The sequence below is a fragment of the Acinonyx jubatus genome, chromosome A2 (genome assembly GCF_027475565.1).
Source record: "Acinonyx jubatus isolate Ajub_Pintada_27869175 chromosome A2, VMU_Ajub_asm_v1.0, whole genome shotgun sequence".
In the NCBI taxonomy this organism is placed as follows: Eukaryota; Metazoa; Chordata; class Mammalia; order Carnivora; family Felidae; genus Acinonyx; species Acinonyx jubatus.
In genome coordinates, this window is record NC_069383.1 from 161,405,780 (window position 1) to 161,429,878 (window position 24,099).

The 24,099-nt window shown below is 60.4% G+C and overlaps 4 protein-coding genes across 10 annotated transcripts in view; 2 read left to right on the top strand and 2 right to left on the bottom strand.

The window, feature by feature from the left end:
• The window catches only part of RANBP3 (RAN binding protein 3), a 54,544-nt gene extending 46,379 nt beyond the window's left edge, over positions 1-8,165 (top strand). For 4 of the 7 annotated variants that reach the window (XM_027049095.2, XM_027049098.2, XM_027049100.2 and 1 more), the window contains 7 exons: positions 1,519-1,597; positions 2,771-2,873; positions 3,441-3,565; positions 5,579-5,699; positions 6,826-6,968; positions 7,431-7,611; positions 7,718-8,165. In XM_027049095.2, the coding sequence (XP_026904896.1) occupies positions 1,519-1,597; positions 2,771-2,873; positions 3,441-3,565; positions 5,579-5,699; positions 6,826-6,968; positions 7,431-7,611; positions 7,718-7,761 (796 nt within the window). In that variant the 3' untranslated portion in view covers positions 7,762-8,165. The remainder of the gene's footprint in view (positions 1-1,518; positions 1,598-2,770; positions 2,874-3,440; positions 3,566-5,578; positions 5,700-6,825; positions 6,969-7,430; positions 7,612-7,717) is intronic. The other 3 variants (XM_027049096.2, XM_027049099.2, XM_027049103.2) reach the window with 1 other exon arrangement.
• Positions 8,166-9,022: 857 nt separating this feature from the next.
• Positions 9,023-10,817, bottom strand: CAPS (calcyphosine). The gene is made up of 4 exons (XM_015072820.3): positions 10,419-10,817; positions 10,168-10,345; positions 9,844-10,050; positions 9,023-9,770 (listed from the first exon to the last, which is right to left on the bottom strand). Exons 1-4 carry the CDS (start codon positions 10,499-10,501, stop codon positions 9,669-9,671), a joined length of 570 nt encoding a protein of 189 aa, XP_014928306.2. The 5' UTR covers positions 10,502-10,817; the 3' UTR covers positions 9,023-9,668.
• Positions 10,818-12,153: 1,336 nt separating this feature from the next.
• On the bottom strand, positions 12,154-15,598 carry VMAC (vimentin type intermediate filament associated coiled-coil protein). Its single transcript, XM_027049104.2, has 2 exons — positions 15,346-15,598; positions 12,154-14,120 (listed from the first exon to the last, which is right to left on the bottom strand). The coding sequence occupies exons 1-2, from the start codon at positions 15,534-15,536 to the stop codon at positions 13,802-13,804; spliced, it is 510 nt and encodes a 169-aa protein (XP_026904905.1). The 5' UTR covers positions 15,537-15,598; the 3' UTR covers positions 12,154-13,801.
• Positions 15,599-16,594: 996 nt separating this feature from the next.
• On the top strand, positions 16,595-22,522 carry NDUFA11 (NADH:ubiquinone oxidoreductase subunit A11). Its single transcript, XM_027049216.2, has 4 exons — positions 16,595-16,783; positions 20,679-20,771; positions 20,865-20,987; positions 22,341-22,522. Exons 1-4 carry the CDS (start codon positions 16,687-16,689, stop codon positions 22,451-22,453), a joined length of 426 nt encoding a protein of 141 aa, XP_026905017.1. The 5' UTR covers positions 16,595-16,686; the 3' UTR covers positions 22,454-22,522.
• The last annotated feature ends 1,577 nt before the right edge of the window (positions 22,523-24,099 follow it).

Consider the following 24,099-nt stretch of genomic DNA (forward strand, 5'->3'; position numbering starts at 1 on the left):
GTGTCTTGGGCCTGTGCCCAGCTGCAAGAGGGGCCTGTGGTCCTCCATCGCCCGTAACTGGGGACCCAGACAGGAGACAGCACCGGGGGCAGGAAGGAGCGGGGGGGGGGGGGGGGCGGATTTTACCAGAATCCTAGACACACACCCCCAGCTTCTCCCTTTATTCCCGCTCTGGGCACGGCTCTGCAGGGGCCAGGGTGCTATGCTTCGACAGACACACAAGGCAGGATCCAAGTTTTGCTTGGCCCTCAGAGGGATCTCTATCACCCGGATCTCATGCCCAGAGCAGAACCCAGTAGGCCAGTGTCTGCTTTGCCTGTTACCCACCAGGTTCCAGCCTGTGGGGACCCTTCCACTGGATCCGAGCTCGCTGCTGGTGAACACTGCTGGTAGCAGTGCTCACTGATGGCCTGGGGGCCCCACGGGTGTTTCTGAAGGAAAGCGTGTCCCTGCCTGGGAGACAGGCCAGCAGAGCAAATAGAACATGGGCTCGGATGTTGGAGAGGCCTGGCATGAATGGTGGTGACGTCGCACTTGGCTGCCTGGACCCTGATTAACAAAGTGCATCAGATGTTGTTTTTTAAAAATTTTTTTTTAATCTTTATTTATTTTTGAGAGAGGGGGGACAGAGTGGGAGATGGGAAGGAACAAAGTGCATCACGTATGGTTTCTTAAATTTTTTAATCTTTATTTTTGAGAGCGAGAGAGAGGGACAGAGTGGGAGGGTGGGGAGGGACAGAGACAGAGAAGGAGGGAGACGTGAATCCGAGGCAGGCTCCAGGCTCCGAGCCGTCAGCACAGAGCCCGATGCAGGGGTCAAGCTCACGAACCACGGGTTCGTGACCTGAGCCGAAGTCAGGCGCTTAACGGACTGAGCCACACAGGCGCCCCAGCATCAGATATTTTTTTAAGGACCCATTTTTTGGGCAGTGCAGCATTTCCCAAATTGGGACGCACTTACAACTGGGACATCATAAACTGGATGAAATGTGATGGTGAGGGCAGCTCCGAGGTCATCCCGTGTCACCTGCCAGCAGCCCAAGGGTGGGAGGTGTCGCCTCCTTTGTGCAGGCCAGGGGACGGGGCTCACAGAGCTGCAGTGACTCACGGGGGCAGCTGCTGCCAGGGACGGGCGAGTTCCTTCCGGGAAGTGGGTGGCTCCTGGTCTGACCTCTGTGGTCGGCCTCTCGGAGGCGGTGTCCTCATGCACCCCGAGGGTGACGCCCACCTCCAGGGGTCAGGGAAGGTGGCCGTGGGGCGAAGGTGCCCACACGAAGTGGATACTTGGAAATGGGAGCAGAGCTGCGGGGGTGTGTTTACCGTCTGGTACAGCCCAGCCTGGAAGCTTGTGAGCCCTACGTGCTGGGCCCGTCCCCCACAGGGAAGGCTGAATGGGGCCTACACCAGGCTTTCTCACCCATTCCTGCCGTGCCCGTGCGTGTGCAGCCCGCGCCAGTGCCCACCTGCCTGCCCAGCTCCCGTTGGCTGCCCCACACCCACGGCTTGTCTTCTCTTCAGTTTAGACAACTCGACCAACAGTGCCGACACTGCCAGCAACAGATTCGTGTTTGGCCAGAACATGAGCGAGCGCGTGCTGGTGAGTGGCCCTGTGGGGACCATTCCTCCTGGGGCACCAGGCGAGGGACATGTGAGCGCGGCTGCCACCTCGTCTTCCTGTGAAATGAGGATGTGTTCGGTCGCAGGAGAAAGGCCCAGCTCAGGCTTGGGGGGGCGGGGGCGGTGCGCCACCAGGCTCCTCAGGACCCTGTCTTGGAGCTTCCTGCCTTTGCTCCCTGCCGGCCAGTTCAGCCTTGTCCTAAGACAGGCTTCCCCTCAAGTCAGGGGCCATGCTTCTTCCTGGCCGAGGCCGGCTACGGTGACCACCATCGGACCAGGGTCCTTAGCCACGTGCTTTTGGAGCCACCTCTGGAGCCGAGGGAGTTCAGCTCCCCTCCCAGACCACGAGGCTGCAGCATGGAGGAGGGGGTCTGGTGAGGTGGCCTTGGGCCCCTGCGGTGTCCCACGTGTGTCCTGCACGCAGCAGGGCCAAGGCTCTTGGGTGCCTTCAGGCTGCCTCCCCGTCCCAGAAAGCCTGGCCGGCTTGAGATGGGTTTCCAGAATAGTTTACCTGCTTCCTGTTTTTTGTTCCCTTTTCTTTCCTTCCCCACCGCATCCATCGTGAGCATGTTTAGGGAGCTGTCTTGTCCCACCTCGTCACTTCCGCCTTTGCCTGTGTCCCCGTTACGTTAAGGAGCCTCCTGCTGCTTTTCTCGAGCATCACTACTATCCTTTTTCTGTTAGAGTGAAATAGTCCAAGCCAAGAGCTGCCTCCTACACAGATGAGCAGCTCGAGCCAAGGTGACTGTCACCTGGTGGTACACACCTCCCTGACACATCAGGGGAGGCCTCACTTGGGGACCAGAGTGCACGGTTCGCCTACAGCATACAAGGGGACAGGGCAAGCTGCCTGTATCGTGAGGGTACTTTCTGCCAGGTTTTACCCAGTGATGCTCAAGGATCGTTGTGTGGAGATGGGGCCCCAGGTTGGAACCCACCCCCTGGGGAGGGGGTTGTCTAGTCTCATCTGCCGGGTCTGGGTGGATCCCCAGAACTGTGAAGGAGAAGCCGTCTGCAGAGCAAAGCCCTCTGCCTGGCAGGAAAAGTGCCGAGAGCCGCCATCCCGGCAGAGAGGTTTCCTGATCCACAGCGGCTGGCCCCCGGGAGCACCCAGACACGCGCCCCGACCCGTATGCTTTCGTGTGCCCTGCAGAGCCCCCCCAAGTTAAACGAAGTCAGTTCAGATGCCAACAGAGAAAACGCAGCTGCTGAATCCGGGTCCGAGTCCTCGTCCCAGGAGGCCACCCCCGAGAAAGGTAGGCTGCAGCCCTGCGGCCTCGTGGGAAGGGTACCGAGGGACAGGGCACCGTCCATCCAAGCCCCTGCCCGGGAGGGACGGGGGCCCCAGCTCGCTGCAGCGGCGGTAGCCTCACGTGAACTGACCGCTGGGACAGAGTCTAAAGCACGGCGTGGTGCTGGTTTTCAGCAAGCGGAGAGGGGACACGGTCATCCTGAAACCACAAGGTTATGGCCGTGCGTGGTGCCTCTGGGGGAGAGGGTCGTAGAGGTGGTTGTCCCCTTCTTTCTCCTTGCCCTGGGGTGGGGGGCAGGGGGAGTCTCCAGTGCTGTGTGGGAAGAGCCTCACCGTCCTGCCCTGTGCTGGGGAACCCGCAGCGGGAGGTCTGCAGCCGTGCTGGCAGCTGGCTCCTAGGTGGTCGCCCTGCAGGCTCCCAGGGCCAGACCACCCTGTCTCAGAGGTCCGCTCCGGGTCTGGAGCCGGGACCTTTTGTTTTGTTTTGTCTCCTGTGAGGTACGCACGCACGCACCCCGCCCCCCGCCCCCGCCCCCCCCCCCCTAGCAAATAAATAGTCAATGTCGTTTAGCCAATAACATTTCAGAGTCCCTGGCCGAGTCGGCAGCCGCCTACACCAAGGCAACAGCCCGGAAGTGTTTGCTGGAAAAAGTGGAAGTCATCACCGGGGAGGAAGCGGAGAGCAACGTGTTACAGGTGCGGTGGGCCTGGTGGGGGGGTGTCTGGCTCCTCTGGGCCTCCTGGCCCTTAGGTGGTGGCGTGAGGGGCCGTCAGTAGCCCCCCGCTTCTCGGTGCATCTGACAGGCTGGACAGAGGGACCGGTGCCCTACCCTTTAGGACCTTGTTGGCAGAGCTTCTGAGAGCTTAACGAGTGCTAAGGGACTTGTAGTCTTGCTTTGGTTTTGAGTAGAAGGATCGGTTTTGAGACATTCTCAATGATTCGGGGCGTTACAGAGACTGTTGTAACAAACACCCAGAATGAACAGCTGGGAACATTTTGTCACACTGGCGCCCCATGTTGTCTTACTAGGGAACGGAGACCACAGATGCAACCCAGCCTCTGTCCCCACCTCTCCCCTGTGCCCGTCTTCCTCTGCGTCCCGAGGAAACATGGCCACTTTAGTGGGCCTCATGCCTTTCGTTCTTGCACACACATATGTGCGTGTGTCTATGAACTGCGTCTGTAGGGCATCAGAGTTTTTAATGTGGGGTTTTAGAATTTTTTTTTATGTTTTTTTTTTTTTTTTTAATTTTTTAATTATTTTTGAGAGAGCGTGCGAGCAGCGGAGAGGCAAAGAGAGACAGGGAGACACAGACTCTGAAGCAGGCTCCAGGCTCTCAGCTGGCAACACAGAGCCCGACACGGGGCTCGAACTCACGAACTGCAAGGTCATGACCTGAGCCGAAGTCGGGCGCTTAACCGACTGAGCCACCCGGGCGCCGGTGTAGGGCTTTTAGAACTACTGCTGTTTCTGCCCACTCAGCATTGTTTTGAAGTTCTACCCGTATAAAGAGAGCAACTTGATAAAGATCTGCACACTTCATGTGGAGGGCCAGGCATGGTCTCTGTGGTATATTCCGTTTTTATATATCTATAGCAGCTTTATTGAGATAGAACACATATACTATGAAATTCACCCTTCTGAAGCATACAATTCAGTGGTTTTAGTATATTCACATAGTTGTGCAACTGCCACCACTATCAAAATAGAACATTTTTGCCCCCAAAAAAGAAACTTCATATCGGTTAGCAGTCAGCCCTCCCACCCCCTCCCCAGCCCCGGCCCCCACGAGCCCCCTTCCTGTCGGTGGATGGGCCTGTTCTGGACGTTTCACACACGTGGACTCACACCCTGTGTGGCCTCTCGTGTCTGGTTCCCTCCCTGAGCGTCGTGTGTTCAGGGTCCGTCCCCGGGGCGGTAGGTGTGGGCGCCTCGCTCCTGCTCGTGGCCGAGGGACGTGCCCGTGCCTGGTGGACGTCTAGGTTGTTTCTGCTTTTTAGCTGTTCCGAACCGTGCTACCGTGAACGTGTATACAGGCTCACGTGTGAAGATACGTGTCATTTGTCTAAAACCCTGGGACATGCGGTAGCTCCACCTTTGACATTTTGAAGAACCTTTTTCTGCAGCGGCCATGCCATTTTTCATCCCACCAGCCGCGTGCAAGGCTTCCGGTTTCTCCACACCCTGCCCAGTGCCTGCTGCCACCCTCCTAGCAGGGGCGAAGTGGTACCCCATTGTGGTTTTTATCTTTATTTCCTTAGTGATTTTATTTTTTTTTTTTTTACTTTATTTTTATTCACTGAGAGAAAGAGCATGAGCGGGGGAAGGGGCAGAGAGAGAATCCCAGGCGGGTTCCACGCTGTCGGCACAGAGCCCAACGTGGGGCTCCCATCTCACAAACCGTGACATCCTGAGCTGACAGAATCAAGAGTCGGACGCTTAACCGACTGAGCCACCCAGGTGCCCCGACCTTAGTGATTTTTTTAATGTTTCTCTGAAAATGTAGACTTCATCTTCGCCGGAGAACAGGAAAAAAAAGAAAAACTGGCCAAGGGCTACGTGACCCGCTCCCCCGCCCCCAGGCCATAGTTTGCTGACCTCTGCCTGCTAGTTCACTCGGTAGATTGGAGGCTCTGGGGAGTTTGTCCACACCGGTGTCCACCCCCGCCGGGGCCCTGCTCACCCAGAGGGCTGCCCTGTGTTCCAGATCCAGTGTAAGCTGTTTGTCTTTGACAAGGCCTCACAGTCGTGGGTGGAAAGAGGCCGGGGGCTGCTCAGACTCAACGACATGGCGTCAACTGACGATGGGACACTACAGTCCCGACTAGGTGAGCCGTGGAGGGGGCCTGGGGTGGTGCAGTGGTCCCCACGCCCAGAAGGGCAAGATCCCAGGGCGGATCCCCACGGGAGAGCCCCTGGCACCCACACCCCGTGGCCTGCAGGCCCAGGCCTGATCCCAAGGCTCTCGCAGCCAGCTCTTCCGCGACTCTCCTCTTTGTGGGTGTGAAAGTAGACAAGAGTACTTAGCAACTTTCGAACTTGTTTTCTAATAGTAAAAGGGCCGGTTGCTTTATGGTGCAAAAAGGAAAAGGAAATCAAACGGTAACTTCAGTCACCCCGTACGGCTGTTGATCCTCATCACAAGACCTTCCTTCCCCCAGCCCGTCCCAAGCACTCCACCTGCCTCGGAGGTGGGCCCATTGGGCGCAGAGGGCTCGGAGAGTGGACTTGGGGGAGTCTGGTCACTAGGAGCCCAGGACCCCACCCTGCAGCCTCCCTGAGCTGGCCCGAGCTGCTCCGTCTGGTGGGGAGGGGTGGGCTGACAGGAAGACAAGCCGTCGCCATGTCCGCAGGGTCAGGGCACATGCGGGGAGGGTGGGCACTGGTAGAGCCGGCAGGCGGACAGTGGCCTTGGGCCTGCTGCAGGTAGAATGGGGTGGTTCTTCCAGAGAAGGAGGGTCTGTAGCCTCTTTTTTCTTCACCATGTGTCGCCTTCTGTCTCTGTCTCCCTCCTGGTGGAAGCTCTGAGCAGCAGTTGGCCTCGGTCTTTTTTCTCAGAAAGCCACAGGGTCGGGGCTGGGGCTGCCCTGAGAATCGGGCCGGTCAGGGGTCCCCTAAAAAAGCGCCCGTGCCCAGCCCGCAGTTGTCCCTATTGGGCCTCACCTCCCCCCAATCCTCCCCTTCCCCAAGGGAGCCATCGTCCCGGCGCCTGCTGGGAGGACCGACGGAACCCTCCACGCAGTGGATATGGTGGCCTCTTGGCCCACCCGTGGCCATGGGGGAGCTAGGGAGTCCAGGGCTGGCCTGGCGCGTGGGGGGCTACGGCTCAGCGGACCTCGAGGAGATTGTGGGATTTCACCCCTGTGATGTTTTCGTTCCGGGTTGTGTCTGCTCTCCTCGCCAGCTGTGGGGTGGGGGTCAGGGGCCGGGGCTGAGTGGCCTTGCTGGTTGCAGTGATGCGGACCCAGGGCAGCTTGCGGCTGATCCTCAACACCAAGCTGTGGGCCCAGATGCAGATTGACAAGGCCAGTGAAAAGAGCATACGCATCACAGCCATGGACACCGAGGACCAGGGCGTGAAGGTTTTCCTGATCTCAGTGAGTAGCCCTGGGGATGGGGTGGGATGCTGCTGACCTCTTGGGGAAAGGAGCTGCCAGACGGCGCCCTGGACGAGGGCCGTGCCCTCCTGCACCCCCACAGAAGGGAGGTTCCCGGGCACACCCAGTCGGCGCACCGCAGGGCCGCACTAAGCGCCGGCCCTCTGTGGGGCGCCCTGTGGTCCAGGGGGCCAGTAGGGTGGCCTGCAGGCCAGCCAGTGTCCAGAAGGAGCGGGTCGGGACAGATGGGTGGAAGAACGACCAGAGCAGCCCCGCAGCACGAGCACCAGCGCAGTGCAGCCGCAAGCTGTGCGAGCCCCTGGGAAGGACGGGCCCCGGGGCAGCAGGGGCTTCCGTCCGCTGTCCCTGAGTTTGTCCTCCCCGGACACAGCCTGGGGATGTGGTGGCAGCCAGCCCAACCCAGAGGCCTTACAACCCACCGCTTCCCTCCACCTCTCCCAGGCCAGTTCCAAGGACACGGGCCAGCTGTATGCAGCCCTGCACCACCGCATCCTGGCCCTGCGCAGCCGCGTGGAGCAGGAGCAGGAAGCCAAGATGCCTGCCCCCGAACCCGGGGCAGCCCCATCCAACGAGGACGACAGTGACGAGGACGTCCTGGCTCCATCAGGGGCCACCGGAGGCGGTGAGCTGGTGGTCCCCGCCCTGGAGGTTGTGGGGGGGCCTGACCGAAGGGAATGGGGCTCCATCCAGGGTGGGGACCTGACGGTGAGGCCGCTGCTTCCCAACAGGTGCTGGCGATGAAGGGGACGGGCAGACGGCCGGGAGCACATAGCGCCGGGAGCCGGCTGCCCGCGAGCCTGCTGCTTTGTCCGTCTGTCCGCCCGCCCGCCCCGCCCCGCCCCGCTGGCAGTGTTGAGGCGTGGGGCTCGGGAACCACACTCCCCGCTGGGTTGGCCACAGTTCGGATCCGCATGTCCCGTTCAGAAGCAGACTCGGGAACTGCCTGAATGTGGTTTGGGACACGAGACCTCATCATATTGATGAGCAAAACGAAAAAGAACATTTCTTCCCTCCCCTCCTTTGAATCGAAATGGCACATTAAGACTTGTCACGGCTTCTCACTGGGACTGGGACACCTTGTTTCTTCACCCCTCCCTCCTCGTGTCCCCGGCCTCTGTCGCCGCCGCCCACCCAGGCGGGTCTGTCCACACGAGTATAAACACTGGGCCTGCTGGACGCTTTGTTAACCACCATCTTTGTCTCCGGTTTCCCACCTTCTGATTTGGGGCTTATATTTTTAGGTCTTTTTTTCCCCGAAGCTTTGTGTTTGGTTTCTTAGGTTAAGACTCTCCTGTGCATCGATTGGGCACAGCTCCATCCTGGGCCACGTCCTCCTCCTCCCTGTGCTCCTGGCCTCTGTGCTGGGGTGGGGGTCAGGCCCCCGCTTGTTCCCTACCCAGGGGTGCTTCAGGCCCAGTGCTGACGTGTTGAGGGGTTGGGCCCCAGACCTGGAGAGAGCTTACCTAGAAAAGGGTCGCTGGACCCTGGGAGGGTCCCCATGCGCCTTCCTGCCTGTCCCCATCACGTCGGTCACCCATCATCTGGCACCCAGGCGCAGAACTGCTTCCTGCCGCTGGCCATTCCTTGCCCAGCCCTGGACCTCACCGCCCCCAAGACCATCCAGGGCTGGGGTCCTCTGTGAGAGGCAGAGGGGGACCTTGGCAGGGCCTTCGAGGAGGGGGCAGGGGACTGGTTCCCGGCAACCGGCCATCCCCCACGGGAGCAGGCGCTATGCCCACCCCCCACCCTGGAGCGTGGCCAAGAGCCAGCCGGGCATCATGCACCTGGGAAGGCCTGTGAAGATGGTCCTGTGCACAGGGCTCCAAGGGATTTCAGAGGAAACTGCCCAGCCCTGCCCTCAGAGGGTAAGAAGGCCTCATCTGTGCAGCTACACCACCCACACCTCGGGTCGGTCGTGTGCAGCCTGAGCCTGAGCCATGGGAAGACACCAAAGGCCCTCCCAGCAGATCCGGTCATACTTCTCTGCTTTAAGCCTTAGCCAACTAGTGACAAGTAAAACCAGATAATGCCCATGTGTTTTGGAACATTTATGTAAGATTGTCATATGAAATGTATTTGGGAACTACATTAAAACTTTTAACTAAAACTCTGGCCTCCTGCATGCCCCAGGGGCCTCAGGAAGCCAGACAGCCTGGCCAAGAACAGCCTCCGGCTCCCGGGCCAGCCTGGCCCCTGCGCCCCACTGCACGTCCGGGCAGGTCACCACACTTGGCTGCCTTCCAAGACTGGCCGCCTCCGTGCTGAGCTTTGCTTTGTCCCCGGCCGTCTGGCTTCCCTGGGTGGGGGCGGGGTGGGGGGGCACGCGTAGGGGCAGGGCGTTGCTGGCAGGGCGGAGGATTCACTGAGCAAAGACGGGAGGAAGCAGGGTGGGGGGCATCTGCAGTGGCTTTGTGAGGCCTGAGGTCAGCACAGCAGGGACAGGGATTCTGAGCCAGTGACCCATCCTTGGAACCTCTGTCCTCCTTCTACCTGATGGCCAAGCTGGGTCCTCTGAGACCCGGTCCGGCCGGTCCCACAGCCTCAATCTTCCACATTCCTCTGTAGCCCCCCCACCCTGGGCGCTGTGCAGCTAGAAGCCCAGGTGAGAGGGGCCAGGGCTCGAGGGCCAGGGTGGGGGTCCTACACTACGATGGTGCTGGCTGGGTAAGCGTGTACTGCTCACAGCTGCCAGGCGCTGGTCATCATGGCCACAAACTCCTCATCTGTGTCCACGGAGGCGCTCACGCCACTGTAGTAGTCCTGGAATTCAGCCAGAGTGACCTGGGGGCAGATGGGCTGTAAGTGGAGACCAGACACCAGGGTGGAGGGGGCAGGGGTATCCGGGGGCACCCACCTGCCCATCCTTCTCAGAGGAGTCGAAGTTGTCCAGGAAGCGGCGGAGGACCTCCTCCTCGGTCCACTCCCCGTTTCGCACCTTGGGGTGGGCGTGGCCACTGTAGACCCCCCGGAGGTCGTCCACGGTTACCACGCCGTCCCCACTGCGGTCCAGCTTGGCAAACGCAGCTGCGATGACCGCCTCCCGGGCCTGGGACATGGGGGGCTGGGGAGGAGAAGGCAGTAACTGGGGGGCCCTCCACCCACCAGGGCTCTCGGACATCCGGTGTCCGCACTGTCCCAGGCAAGCCCACCCTCCAGACCGCGGGGCCCAGGGCCTCACCCGCAGTGCCCTCAGGAACTCCTCCAGGTCCAGCGTCCCACTGCCGTCACGGTCCCAGCGCCTGCACACACCCTCCGCCTCAGCTGCGTCCAGCACCAGCCCCAGCTCAGCCAGGCCCCGCTGGAGTTCCCCCGAGTCCAGGGATCGGCTCTTGTCCCGATCCAGGCGGCGGAAAAACCTGAGGGGCGGGGGACGGAGTTAGAAGGTAGTCTCTGGAGCTGGGGGTCGAGAAGGTTCAGGGGACAGCTCACCTAGCCAGGCCCTGGATGCCCAAGGCCCCTCGGGACAGACACTGTGCCCGGAGCTTCTCCACAGTGGCGTCCACAGCATCCATGTTGGGTCAGGGCTGTCTGGGTAGCTGGATTGGAGAGAGCTGGAGGAAGGGCTCCCACTCTGCCGGCCAGGCTGTGGTCAGGTGCCGCAAGCCTGCCCTGGCCCACTACCTGCTCACCTGCCCTGCGTCTGTTCTGGAAGCCAGACAGCCACTCCTCTGGCTCCTGCCCACTTTGCCCAGCGCTGGCAACGCATCCTGCCCAGCAGGACTGTTGCTAAGGGATGGTGGCTCAGGAGACTGGGAGGGGCCCCGGCTGTAACTCTCACTGTGCCGGTGCGGTGCCCCGTAGCCCTAGGCACACCCTGTGGAGCGGAGTGGCCGGGCCACTGCCCAGCCTCTGTTCTGCTCACTCCCAGCCTTGCAGTGCCCAGGTCTGGGATAAAGCCAGACCCAGGTGGGGAGTCGGGGGTCACCCTTCCTGGCTATAAGAGGAAGGTCACTATTCCTGGCTATAAGAAGGAGGGGTGGGCCACAGCCCTACAAGGACCAGGGTCCTGAATGGAGAGGGGCAAGGTCATGGCCGAGGAGGCTCAAGACCCAATTCCTGTGTGACCTGGAACAGGTTCCCTGCCCTCTCTGGGCTTTACCGGCCCCCTGCCCCTTTTCACAGGGCAGCAGCAGCCAAGGCTGCTGAGGGATCCAGGTTCAAAGGGGTTTGAGGTGGCCCAGGCCCACGTCCAGGTTTTCAGATCAGTGTGCCTGAGCCAGGATACAGCAGCCTTACGATGTTTCAACATTGTCAGAGAAGTTCCTGGTAGTTTTTTAGCGGCCAGTTGTGGTGTTTTTGTCGATGTGGGTCTTTTGGTGGTCGGTTTTCAGTGCTCAAACATCACCCAGTGGTCTTGCTCATAATAAGCTGGGGGAGCCAGGGGACTACGGCACCAAGCGACAAAGTGCCTCTGCCCCCCCGATGCCCGAGAAGAACCAAGGCCACCGTCGCGGAAGGCCTTCGATGGAGACTTTGGACACCTTGGCCAACCGAGAGCATTTCAAGCCCACAGATGGGACTGAAAATGACTTTGGATTTCCCAGGACCTAAAATGTGGGCCCCGTTTGGGGACCCATCCGCTGCAGACACCCAGAGAGGTCATCAGAGGCTTTTCGAAGCTTGGACTCAGACACAGAACAACGGTGGTATCAGAAACCAATCCACAGAGAGCACGCGGCCCAGCACCATGGTTCGGGCCACAGCTGATGTAAGTAACACTGTCAACTGTATGTGGAACTACAGCGAAAATCCTGGTGCCCTCCTGCGGTCCGTAGTTGTTCGAGTGGGCGGAAAACTGCTGCATTGCGTTTTCCACGCGGGTTACAAAAATCACATTTTTTTCCCATAGAAAAATGCCAAATATTAACCACAGCCATTGTAACTCTGTTCTGGCACCGCCTCATCTTGAAGAGAATCAGAATCTCAACAATAACCCCCCAGAACGTGGGAATGTTCCAGGTCCTCCCGACCCCGAGGCCCACACTGAGCCTCACTTTCCACATCTGTAAAATGGGGCGAGCCTGTGCCGCAAAGATTAGACACCAGCCCCCTGTGGCTGTAACCGGTGTCTCCCCGCCAGGCAGGACCCCACCCTGACCCCGGAACGGCACCCGGGCCACCCCTCCAGTCCCCACCCGGGAAGGAGGAAGGAGGAAGGACCAAGGCCAAGAAATCATTCAGTTTATTCTTGAGCTCAGACAGGCCTCGGCCTGCCTTTCCCTCATACGAGCAGCCCCCCCTTAGTCATCCTTAGAAAATGGGGCCGTTGTTCCTACACTGAGGGGTCACTGTTAGACACCAGGCGGGCAGGCAGCACCATCCTGGGGGCTGGGGAGGGTCACCGACCTTTCCAGGCCAAAACAGGCCCTGCCCCTTGGCAGTTCTTGGTGTGAAATTCCCTGAGTAAGGAGGCGGGCAAATGGCTACCGTGGTACCGGGCTGGGCGCTTCATTCGGCTGGGCAGAGAAAGGCACAGGATTCCCTGGTTTGATTTAAAAACAAAAACAGGCACCCGGAGTGTCTCTGGCCAAGAAGGGGCAGCAGGGAAATGAGATTAAAAAAAAAAAAAAGATTCTCTAGAAAATATAAAAAGGGGCCAGCTGCTTGCTACAAAAGCTAAACTGGCCAGGGGACTCATCAGATGTGCTGGGGTTCGCTAACTCCCTTCAGGGCCCACAAACCCATCCTGTTCCTACGGAGGTCCCAGGAACCTCCTCCTGGTGATAACAGAAACCCTGCCCTCGAGTAGCTGACACTCTGGTGACAAGAGGTTCCACAGAGATAACAGAATGATGGGAATCACTTCGGATAAGGCAATCAGGGAAGACCCCTCTGAGGAGGTGACTTCTGAGCAAAGATCTGAGGGACAAGGAACTGGTCCTTGTGACATCTGGGGGAAGAATGTTCTGGGCAGAGGGAAGAGCCAGTGGAAAATCCCTCAGGAAGGACTGTACCATGAAAAGGTTGAGGGATGCCTGAGTTTTCCAGGGCAGCACAGCCTAGCTGCCAACATCTCACAATGTCTCACACGCACGCTCTGCCTTCTGGGCTAAAGGTTGACAGAAGGACAGAGTTAGGGGGAGAGAAAAATCTAGCATTAAAAATTTGTCTTCCTACAACCAGGGCAAAACGGCCCAAGTCTTGAGGTCCCCAATTCTGGAGTGGGATGAAGGATAAGAAAGAAAAAGCTTTAGCCTGGGACAAGAGGTGCTTCGGAAGGAACGGGTATCAGGGCAGGGGGAAAAGGTGGAGCAAAACTCGAGGCCATCTGCCTCCACAAGCGACAGAGATGTCAGATGCTTCAGGGGCCGGACATCTGGCCCTAAGAGAGGCAAGAGAGCCAATTGGACCTCACACTTTGGCTGAAGAGAGGGTATCCCGGGCTCAGATCCAAGCAGGCGTGACCAAGACTGAAGCCAGAAATCCAGATTTTTGGGTAAACATTGCCAAATTTTCAGTAAGTCGACTGACTTAAAGTTTTGTTTAAAAACAAAAACAAGGGACACTTGACTGGCTCAGTGAGTAGAGCATGGGCCTCTTGATCTCGGAGCTAGAAGTTCAAGCCCCACAAAGAGATTATTTAAAATCTTTAAGAAACGACAAGAGCAGAACAAAACCAAAAAACTCTCTGGGCTACACATCTGCCTTTGGCCCACGGGCTGCCTGTTTGAAACCTATGACTTTTTAGCAGGTTTTGATGCTTGGAAAGGATTATGGCTGTGCCACGGGGCCCCCTCTCGGACACAGGTGACCCCTGAGGACACCCACAGCAGTGGAAGTCCGTGTCCGTTGTGGGATCTGTGCTCTAGGGCTCACACGGTGGTCCCAAACACCGCAGGCTGCAGGTGGTTCCTGTCTTCCTCGTCCCCAGTGCTGTTGGCAAGGCCTGGACCGGGCCCGCTGGGGGGTGGGTGGCTGGGGTCTCCAGTTGGCAAGGGCCCTAGGCGCTCGGCTTCAGCCAGGGCGGCCAGCAGCCCGGCCACGGGTGGCCGCCAACGGCAGATGTCCTGCAGCAGCTCGGCCCGGGGCTGCAGCTGCCCGATGAGCTCATTCCTCTGGCGCAGGGCGGCCTGCAGGCTGTGGACCGTGGCCTCGGAGGTCAGCAGCTGCTCCTGGAGAGCAGCAATCTCACTGGCAGGAAGGCAAGACAGGGCAGTTGTGGTACCAAGGGGACCAGAGATTCTTCTCCCTGCTCCCGACCTCGTGGGGGGCTCCCCATCACCATCAGGATAAAGGCCCTGCTCCTCGCCACTGCTTCAAGGCCCCCCTTGGCATGGACTGGATGTTTGTGTCCCCTCAAAACTCTTGGGCTGAATCCCTACCCACCCATCCCCAATGTGATGTATTTGGAGATGGAGCCTTTGGGATGTAAGTAAAATAAGATGAGATTGTGAGGGTGGGGCCTGCGTAGAATTAGTGCCCTTGTAAGAAGAGACACCAGAGAGCTTGCTTGCTCTCTGCCGTGTGAGCACGCAGCGAAGACAGCAATCTGCAAGCCAGGAAGACAATCTGTCACCAGGAACTGAACCTATCAGTTGGACTTTCCAGCCCCAGAACTGGGGGGGGGGGGGGGGGGGGGGGGAATCAGTTGTTTAAAGCCCCCCAGTCTCTGGTGTTCTGTAATGGCAACCAGAGCAGACTAACACTACCCTCATTGCTCCCTTGCAGGTCCCCTTTCCCCTACATCTTTTCCTATTTGTTTAGCTTAGATGGCCCCTCCTCCAGGAAGCCTTCCATCTGGGCCCCTTAGAACCCTATGTGCCCTTCCATCACAACCCCAACCACCCCATTTTGTAACTGCTTAGTATGCTTGAGGGCTATGCTATGTAGGTCTCACTTAGGGGCTCTGGTGCGCGGAACCTGCCTGGCACATAGGTGCTCAGTAAAGATGAATGAATGGTTCCAACCAGCTCCGAACCCTTTCCCACTTGGGCTCCAGACCTCCCTGCCCCCTGGGCGCTTGTCTCATCCCTTTCCATCCTCAGTGCCTCTTCAAAACTAGAGGGGCTCTTCAGAACTGCTGGTGTGATCCCATCCTCCTCTGCTCCAAAACCTGTCATGGCTCCCAATACCTAAGGGGAGGTGGGTGATCCCCGCACCCCTGGAAAAGAGCCGATTTTGCCTTGTGGAAAAACGGGCTCTGTTTTAACTTAGAAATCCACACTTGTGTGACACCCCTCAACTTTGCATGCCGGTGACTAGTTCGAGGTTTTTGGTGTTTGTTTTTTCAATTGCACCGGAAGTCCAGCCTACACGTGAATGTACACGGTTCCCGCGCCTCTCCTCCCTTTCCAGCCTCGGCTCTGCCTCCGCCCACGTCCTTCAAGAAGTCCACCTGGCCGGCCCCGGGCCTCACCAGTCCTTGGCGCGGCCCAGCTCCTCCAGCGCAGCGCGCAGCTGCTGGTCGTGGCGGGCCAGGCGCTCGGCCTGGGCGCTCACTGTGCGCTCCGCCGCGTCCAGCCGCGCCTCCAGCTCCGCCGCGCGCCGGTGCACAGCCGCCAGGTGTGCGTTCGCCTCGCGGATCTGCAGCGGCTGCGGCGCCGACATGGCCCCGGCGCCGTCCCGGACGGCCCGGAACCGGGCCCAGGCCCCGCCCCCAGCCCCGGTGGGCCACGCCCCCAGAGGCTCTCTCCGGACCGAGCGATTGGCCTCGGCCCGATGGGTCGCGCCCTCCTCAAACCCAAACGCCCTCAATGGTTTGGGCACCTCGAAACTCCGCCCCTGAGCCCGGGCCTGACTCTAAGATTGGCCAACGTCCTGACAAACCACGCCCCCAGGCGGGCCTGGTTCTCCTGCGGCCCGCCCAGTTCAGGCTTCCGCAAAGGGATTGGTCACTCCTTCGAGACAGGCCCCGCCCCACTGAGAAGCCAACACTACGATTGGTCCGGATCCTGCGGTCCAGAAAGCCTGACCACGCCCCGGGCTGCGAGTCTCTGGGAGCTACCCAAACAGCCACGGCCACGCCCCTTAGGCAATCGTACAGCTCCGGATTGGCCAAGTGCCCTTCAGGCAGTGTTTTTTCCCCCCCGGCCACGCCCCCCAAGTCTAGCGCGTACCTCCTCCGGCCCGGGGCTTGGACGAGCCAGCCGCAGGCAGGGCACAGGTGCTGTCCCGCTAAAATCCTAGCCCCGGGATCATCATCTTCCGCCGCCCGCGGGTCTGGCCACGCCCCCAAACAGTCGCACGCGGTTCGGAGTCTGCTTGGAGACCGGCCCAGGGCGTGATCACGCCCCCTTGCGGATTCTGGCGCTGGGAGTGGCCGCACTTCCGCTGTGCCCCGCCCCATAGTTACATCTTGCGCCTATCAAATGGAGTTCCGCCCCGCGCCCAAATACCCGTCATAGTCCCACCCCCAGATTAGGCCCCCACTCCGGGTCAAACCCTTCCTAACCTAGGCCCTTCTGAGTTGGGGCTAGCGAGATCTGCCTTCACTGATTCTGGCTGACTTCAGTTTCTCCCTCCAGAAATCGGCTGGGGGTGCACGCGCGCCTCCTTTACACCAGTCTCGACTCGGCGCTTGAGCGCCACGGGTGTCTGTGTTCTCGGTGCTCAATAAAGTTGCACGCTTGTTGTCGGCCCCTGCGCCCGAGAGGTTGCGCGCGCCGCCCAGGAAGTCTCGCGAGAACGAACGGCGGCGGCTGCCCTTGGGTGCGGGGAGACGGTCGGGTGTGCGGTGCGGGGCCAGGGGTTCGCGGTCATGGTGCAGACGCTTCTTCAGCAATACCGGGACATTCCCGATGGCACCGAGTGCCACCGCAAGACCTACGCCAGTACCACACTGAGTGGTGCTGCTGGTGAGCGCCGCCCGGGCCCCGAAGGCACAGGGTGCAAGGAGGTCATGGAGTCGCTGGCGGCTGTCCGAGGGCGTCTTGGGGGGCTGGGGATCTCGCAGGTGGCGCATGGTTGTCACCGGGGTGCCTGCGGTGGCCCTGGGAGGCTGGGGAGCTCTTGTATGAGGTAGATTTTGTAGGCGTGTCAGACTAATTCAGAGGGCTCAGGAAGTCCTAGGGGGTCTGGAGCTGGGTATCTCACGGGGTGACACGTGGGCGTCGTGGGAATGTCTGGGGAGGCCATGAGGGACTCTTATGTGAAGGGGGTCCGGCAGGGTTGGAGGGCACTGGGAAGTGGTACCTGTGACAGGCTCTGGGGTCGTCAGAAGCTGTTCCCGGGTGCTGGGACTTAGGGGTTATTGTTGAAGCTGTCACCAGGCTCTGGGGAAGCCGTTGAGTGGGAGAGGGCCGTTATCGGGATCAAAGGAGCTGGGGATTCATGAGACTTAACAGGGTTAAGTTGAGGTTATTTGGGGGCGGGGGGGGGGTGGATCGTGGGTCATTATCCTGGAGGGGGATGAGGTTTTCTTAGGGTCCAGGAGAGTGGGATGTTTAGGGATATCTGAAGCTTTAATCGGGACCACCAGAGGGGTCGTAGGGGTGCCGAGATCATAGATGCGGCGGGTCAGGGGTACTATAAGGGTAGCCTTGGGAGGGCATAAGGGGATCCACAGCCCTAGCACTCCCTTGCAGGGGAGACCCCAGCGACTCGCCTCTTCCAGGGTCCCTTTTGATGCTCAGTCTCTCTGAGATAGGTAGATAGGATGGTTTGGGCCACCTCCATGTCTCCAGCTCCTGAAACGAGGCCTGGCAGAAGTTGAGTCTCCCCCAGGCTACCATTTTCTGCGTGTTTAGTGAGATCAGCGGTTATTGTGCCCATTTCTCAGAGATGGACACTGAAGGTCGGAGAGGTGTATTAACTTCCCTTCGGTCTCTTGGAGCCGGTGTGCAAATCCAGGTCTGCTGATCTGCTCCTGAGGGTGGCTGAGGCAAGGACTGTGCATGCAGGGTCCTTGTGGAGGGGTCTGAAGAGAGAGGAACGAGGGGGAGTCCCTGCGGATGGGTTATGTGGAGTCTGCTCGGGTGGCGAGTCGTTGGGACGGTGGAGGTGCATGGCGGGATCTCTGGGGTCCTTGAGAGAGGGGTGGGCGGTGTGGGGTTGGATCACTGGAGGGGGAAGTTATTGGGGCATCTTTTTTTTTTTTTTTCTTTTTTTTATTTGGGCACATTCTTTTTTTTTTTTTTTTTTTTTCAACGTTTATTTATTTTTGGGACAGAGAGAGACAGAGCATGAACGGGGGAGGGGCAGAGAGAGAGGGAGACACAGAATCGGAAAAAGGCTCCAGGCTCTGGGCCATCAGCCCAGAGCCCGACGCGGGGCTCGAACTCACGGGCCGCGAGATCGTGACCTGGCTGAAGTCGGACGCTTAACCGACTGCGCCACCCAGGCGCCCCAATTTGGGCACATTCTTAAGGGGCGATGCTGACATTGCGGGAGGCCTGGCCGAACTTGGTGGAGGCTCATGGTTGTGTCTAAAGGAAAATTAAAGCAGGAGAGGTCGCCTGAAGGGCATGTGGGGCCTTCAGAGCGAAGATTTGGGGGATTTTGAACCTGAGAAAGATATTAACGTTGGTGTTTGTGAATGGGAGTGCATATGTTTGATCACAGATGCGCGGGCCTTGGGGGTGGACTGGAGTCTCAGGAGGCTTTTGGGGGAGACTGGGCACTTTCCAGGAGTGGGGTGCTGAGTGAGCCAGGAGCCTCTGGGGGAGGGGGGTTGCTGGAGGGTCTTTTAGGGAGGGTGGGTGGAAACCTTTGACAGGGGTGCCTGATAAGGCAGTGTGTGTGTGTGTGTGTGTGTGTGTGTGTGTGTGTGTGTTGCTCACTATGCCCGCCTGCGTGTTCGCACTGGCCAACTCCATGTAACATACGGGACTTGGCTTCTGGATCCTTCCTTACCTCACCCTCCCTCATTCCCTGCCTCCCCTCAGCCCTCACTGAGAGAACACTCTTGTGTCCCATCTGGCTTTCCTGAGATGGTGACCCCTGGGGAGTGAATGAATGAGTGAAGGCACCCAGTAACCTTCTTTTTTTTTAATGTTTATATTTTTTTTTGAGAGAGCAACAGAGCATGAGCGGGCGAGGGGCAGAGAGAGAGGGAGACAACAGAATCCGAAACAGGCTCCAGGCCCTGAGCTGTCAGCACAGAGCCTGACGTGGGACTTGAACACACGAACCATGAGATCATGACCTGAGCCGAAGTCGGATGCTTAACCCACTGAGCCACCCAGACGCCCCTAGGCATTCAGTAACTCTTTGGGATGGGTGATGGATGGATTAGGGTTCACAGTAACAGTGAATGAATGTATGAGTGAATGAAGGTACAGAGGAACCAAATGAATGAATGAGTGAACGAATGAATGAATGAATGAATGAATGTGGGTGCACAGTGAATGAGTGTGTGCATTGTGTCTGGAGGTCACTGCTGGAGCAAGTGGGGGGTCAGGGAGGGGGCCTTCAATGGGGTGATGGGGGGCCGTGGAAAGGTCTGAGTCATTACAGATTCTCATGTGCTGGGGATCAGAGGACCTGGGGAGGGGGGGCTGTGGCAGGTCACCCACCATGTTGGATGGTTGCTAGCAGAGAGTTGGGATGGGGCAGTCTTTGACCCTGGGATAATCGGGGACAACTGGGTCACGCACTCCCAGTTCTAGGACTTCTGAGGGCTCCGGGGTGACGGGGGCACTGTCTGTGTGCGGCCTGGAATGTGAGCTGGCAAACAACAGTTCAGTTTTGCTGAGATGGGATAGGCTGGGCTGGCCCTGGAGGTCCCTATGGCAACTAGGCTAGGCTGGGGGTCTACAGGGAGAGGAGGGGTGTGTTGTCTGCCCTGAGCAGGGTCAGCTGGAGGTCGGGGAGCCCCGCGTTGGGCTGTTTCTGGTGACTCAGAGCCAGCCAGGTGGGCTTGGTCTGCCTCCCACCGAGGAGGATCTGGTGAGGGCAGCTGCCCAAGGGCTTGCCTTGGCCTCGCCCCAGACCCGCACACCAGCCCAGGCCAGTGTTTGCTCAGGATGCCCACGGACGGGGCCTCTGTCCTCACCACCCACCCACCGCTCAGCTCCAGGCCCGGCCCCCAGCGGGCCCCTCATGGGTAAAAGCCAGTGTCAGGCAGGGAGGCCAGGGCGACAGCAGAGATGGAAAAGCTGACCGGGTGGTGAGGCCGGGTGGGCGTGAGCGGCTGCCGACCCAGCCAGGTGTGAGGGATGGCCCTAAGCCCAAGCCGCTAGCAGGGAGGGGGCCCCAGGGTGATGAGGGACAGGCCCAGGAGCCAGGTCTCTGCCAAGGAGGATCAGGCTGAGGAGCCCAGGGCCCCACGGGAGAGTGCAGCCTTGGACGGGAGTGGGGAGCAGGGCCTGTGGGGTGCAGCTGTGGTGTCTGTGCTGACCCTGGAGGCCAGGGAGCGGCCCAGCCACTTAGGCCCCAGGCCTGTTCTCCTGTCCATTGCATGCTGGGCCGGTGCGCGATGGAGGGTGAGGGGTCAGGCCTTGCGGAGGGGGGCCTGGGGTGCAGAGGTGGGGCTGAGAGCCCAGGTTCTGGAACAGCAGACAGGGCTGGAATCCCACCCTGGCTGCTCAGCAGCTGTGGGGCCCCGGGTGAACCCCAGAACAGTCCCTTCCTGGGCAGGGGGGTTGGTTGGGGGGTTGCTAGGAGCCTCCTTGAGGGTGCTGTGGGGACCGAGGGACAGAGGGTTTCTCTGATAGCAGGGGGGACTGCCCCCAGCCAGGGCCGCGCCGCGCCTCGCCGCGCCTCGGTGCCCAGGCCCTCGTGCCACACACCTCGCCCGCTCTGGTCCCGCAGGCCTGATCTTCTCCGCCTACAGTGTCACGCTGCAGCCGCCAGATTCCTTCCTGGAGGGAGTGGCGAGGACAGGGCGATACACATTTACTGCAGGTAAGCGAGCCTTGGCTTCTCCTTGGGGGCCCTCCTGGCACTGGCCCCTGGGCCCTGACTCGGCGCCCGCCCCCCCCGCTGCCACCCCGACAGCCGCCATCGGTGCCATATTTGGCCTCACCTCCTGCATCAGTGCCCAGGTCCGAGAGAAGCCCGACGACCCCCTCAACTACTTCATCGGAGGCTGTGCAGGAGGCCTGACCCTGGGAGCGCGCAGTGAGTGAGCCCCCTGCCCCTGACCTCCGCTGACCACCACCCCCCGTTCTGTCCTGGACCAGGGGCCAGCTGTGTGGAGTGCTCGCCCCAGCAGAGGAGAGGGGCTGCCCCAGGAAATCCTTCCGGGGCTTTTGACCCTCCGCCACCGGCCAGTTCAGTAATAGTAAGGGCAGCTGCTTCAGCACCTACCGCATGTGTACCTGACCGAGCCCTTACACCCTCCTGTGGCTCCCTGCGACATTCAGCGTGGCCCATAAGGCCCTGCACAATCTGCCCCGTCCCCTCCCTGCCCCCGCCTCCTCCCTCTTTCCCCTTTGCTCACTCTCTACGAGCCATGTGAGCCTCCTTGCTGGTCCTCCAAGCCAGGCCGGGTCCTGCCCCAGGGCCTTTGCATGTGCTCTGCCCCCTTCCTGGAGTGCTGTTCGCCCAGGTGTCAGCACAGCCCCCTCTGTGTATGATCTGGAACCCCCACTGCCCTCATTTCCACATCCCCTTCCTCTGCTGCAGCTTGTCAGAGAACACAAGGTCACTGCCTGTCTCTGCCACCACCCCACAAGCATAGAGAGGGTGCATGGTCCTTGTGTTGCTGTCCCTCTCCCAGCACCCAGAGCCCTGACTGACCAGACACCCAGCCCTCCAGGGGACTTCCACTCACCATCCCTTCTAGAGATGCAGGAAGGGAGGCTCAGAGAGGGGGCTTGGGTGGCCCGAGGTCACCTGGGAACCAGCAGAGGTGCCTCCCTAGTGGGAAGGCAGGCCGGGGCCCCACACCAGCCTGGCACAGTGGAGCTGCCCAGGCCGGGAAGCAGACAGTGCTCTCTCCACCTCCCGTAGCCCTGGCCCACCAGCCTGCCAGTGCTTGGTGGAACGTTCCAGTCAGGCAGAGGGCGGGCACCGTGGAGGAAGGCCCATGCATCTTAGCCTTTGCTTTAAGACCTTGGGTCAGGTCGGGTTTGACGTGCACCCCCAGCCTGCCGTAGGGGTGAGCCCTGCATACAGCAAGCAGACCTCCCTCCCCAGCGACGGCTCTCGGGCAAGCAGGGGCATTCTGTCCCCTTCTGTTCCCGGTCCGCAGAGCAGGTACAGGGCCCGGGCCCTGTGGCCGGGGCACGGGCTGAGACTCGACAAAGCGCCGTCCCCTCCGCAGTCGGGTGCCCCACCCCCGGACCCGACAGCCTAGATCCCTGCTTGCCTCCGTTTCCGGGTTTCCGCGCACGTCTTCAAAGTCAAGGCGTCACGCGACTTAATCCTCGAGGAGCCCTCAGCCTCAAGGGAAGGACATGCTCTTGGGCCCCCTGGGTGGCTGCAGGTGAGCCCCACGTGCGACTGACGCCACCCTCCCGACTCTGGCAGCCCACAGCTATGGGATCGGAGCAGCCGCGTGCGCGTACATGGGCACGATCGCCGCGTTGGTCAAGATGGGCCAGCTGGAGGGCTGGAAGGTGTTTGCAGCACCCAAGGTGTGAGCCCCGCCGCCTCCCGGGTCCCCGGCCAGGTTGAAATGCGACGGGAAATAAATTCTGTGCATACTGGTGTGTGTGAGTCTCCCGCCCCTCCTCCCCTGGCGTCTGCGATGTAGCCCCGTCTCGGGAGGGCAGGGCGGCAGTGACACCCCAGCAGCAGCCCAGCAAGGGAGCAGGAGACACGGCATCTGGGTTTGTTCCGACAGGGCCCACGGCGCCAGCTGGGCCCTAAACACAGGGCATCTGGGGGTGGGAGCTGGGCACCACCACCCACGGCCCCCCCTGTGCCCCCCCACACAGGTCACGGGCCATCCCCTCTCTGGGCACCATGGGGGGGACACACCCAGGGCCCACGCACAGCCTGACTCCAAATTCCTTGGCATTGGAGCGGAGCACCCCAGACGGGCTGACTCAGGAGCTTTGTCTCCATGTGACAGGTGGGTGACAGGCCACCAGGAGCCTGCAAAGCAGGGGCGCATGGCAGGAACGAGAGAAAAGAATCCTGATCCTCGCCCGCCGCCGCCTGTCAGGCCCAGTGATTTAGGCAGCTGCAGAATGTTGGCACGGCCCTGGCCCCCCGCTCTCCGCAGGCCTGGGTCTGGCTCTGCTTCCTGGCAGCCGGAAAGGGAGGCTTGCTCCAACATGTCAAGGTGGACCATAAATTAGGGCTCTCGGGGCCCTACCCCGGGGAGCAGGGGTATGCACGGGCAGCGATTGGGTCCTGGCGGGGTCTGGGCCCTGAGTCCCCCTCCTCGCCCGTATCTGGCCCCGTCCCTCCCGCTTTCTCTCCAGCCCACCCTGGTGCCAACATGGTTGGAAGCCAGACTCGGAGCCTTGCTTTCCTCTGTCCACCCCCGGGGTAGTCGCTCAGCCAGGTGTTGGGCAGCTAAAATTCGTGTGCAGAGCCCAGGCCCTGCGGGCATCGCCACCGCTGTTCTATCATTACCCTGGAGCAGGCACCAGCCCAGGGGTGCGTCCGGGCCCGAGAAAGGCTGGAGGCTCCCCCCACCCGTGGGCCGGGAGAAGGGGGGCCTGCCGAGCCCTGAGAGCACTCTGGGGTCCCAGACCCATGTCAGAGTCCCAGCTCGCAGTTCTTTACTGGGTCTGTCCTCCGTGGCAAGCGGGGGCGACAGGGTCCCTCCCTCAGCAGTGTTCAGGGGCAACAGAGTAACTTAGTTTCCAAGGACCTGGTGCTGCCGGTGGGGCCTGTGGTCACTGAGGCCTGGACCAGGGGGACCTGGTCAGGGCCGTGCCTTTGGCGACTTCTCAGCCGCCCGGGCCTCCCCTCCCTGTACATCCTTCCTCAGTCCCCTGGCTCTTTGCGAAGCCCAAGCCCCAGAGGGAAAGGGAAGACTCCCGGCCAGCCAGTCCCTTCCTACCTCCCAGCCTCAGTTTCCCCTTTAGTCGGCTCAGACCAGGGCTGTGCTCGGCACCTACTCAGCCCTCTCTGGGCTGGCTGGCTGGCTGCCAGTGTCGGAGGGGGCCTCTGCCAGGGCCCCCACAATGGAGCAGGAGAGAGCAGCTGCCTGCGGGGCTCCAGGGAGCCCCCAAACCCAGACCCCCTTGCCCATAAACATTTATGAGGCTGTGAGGGACTGACATCATCCTGCCCCCCACACAGACCCCATGGGGATGGCCCTTGTTTATAG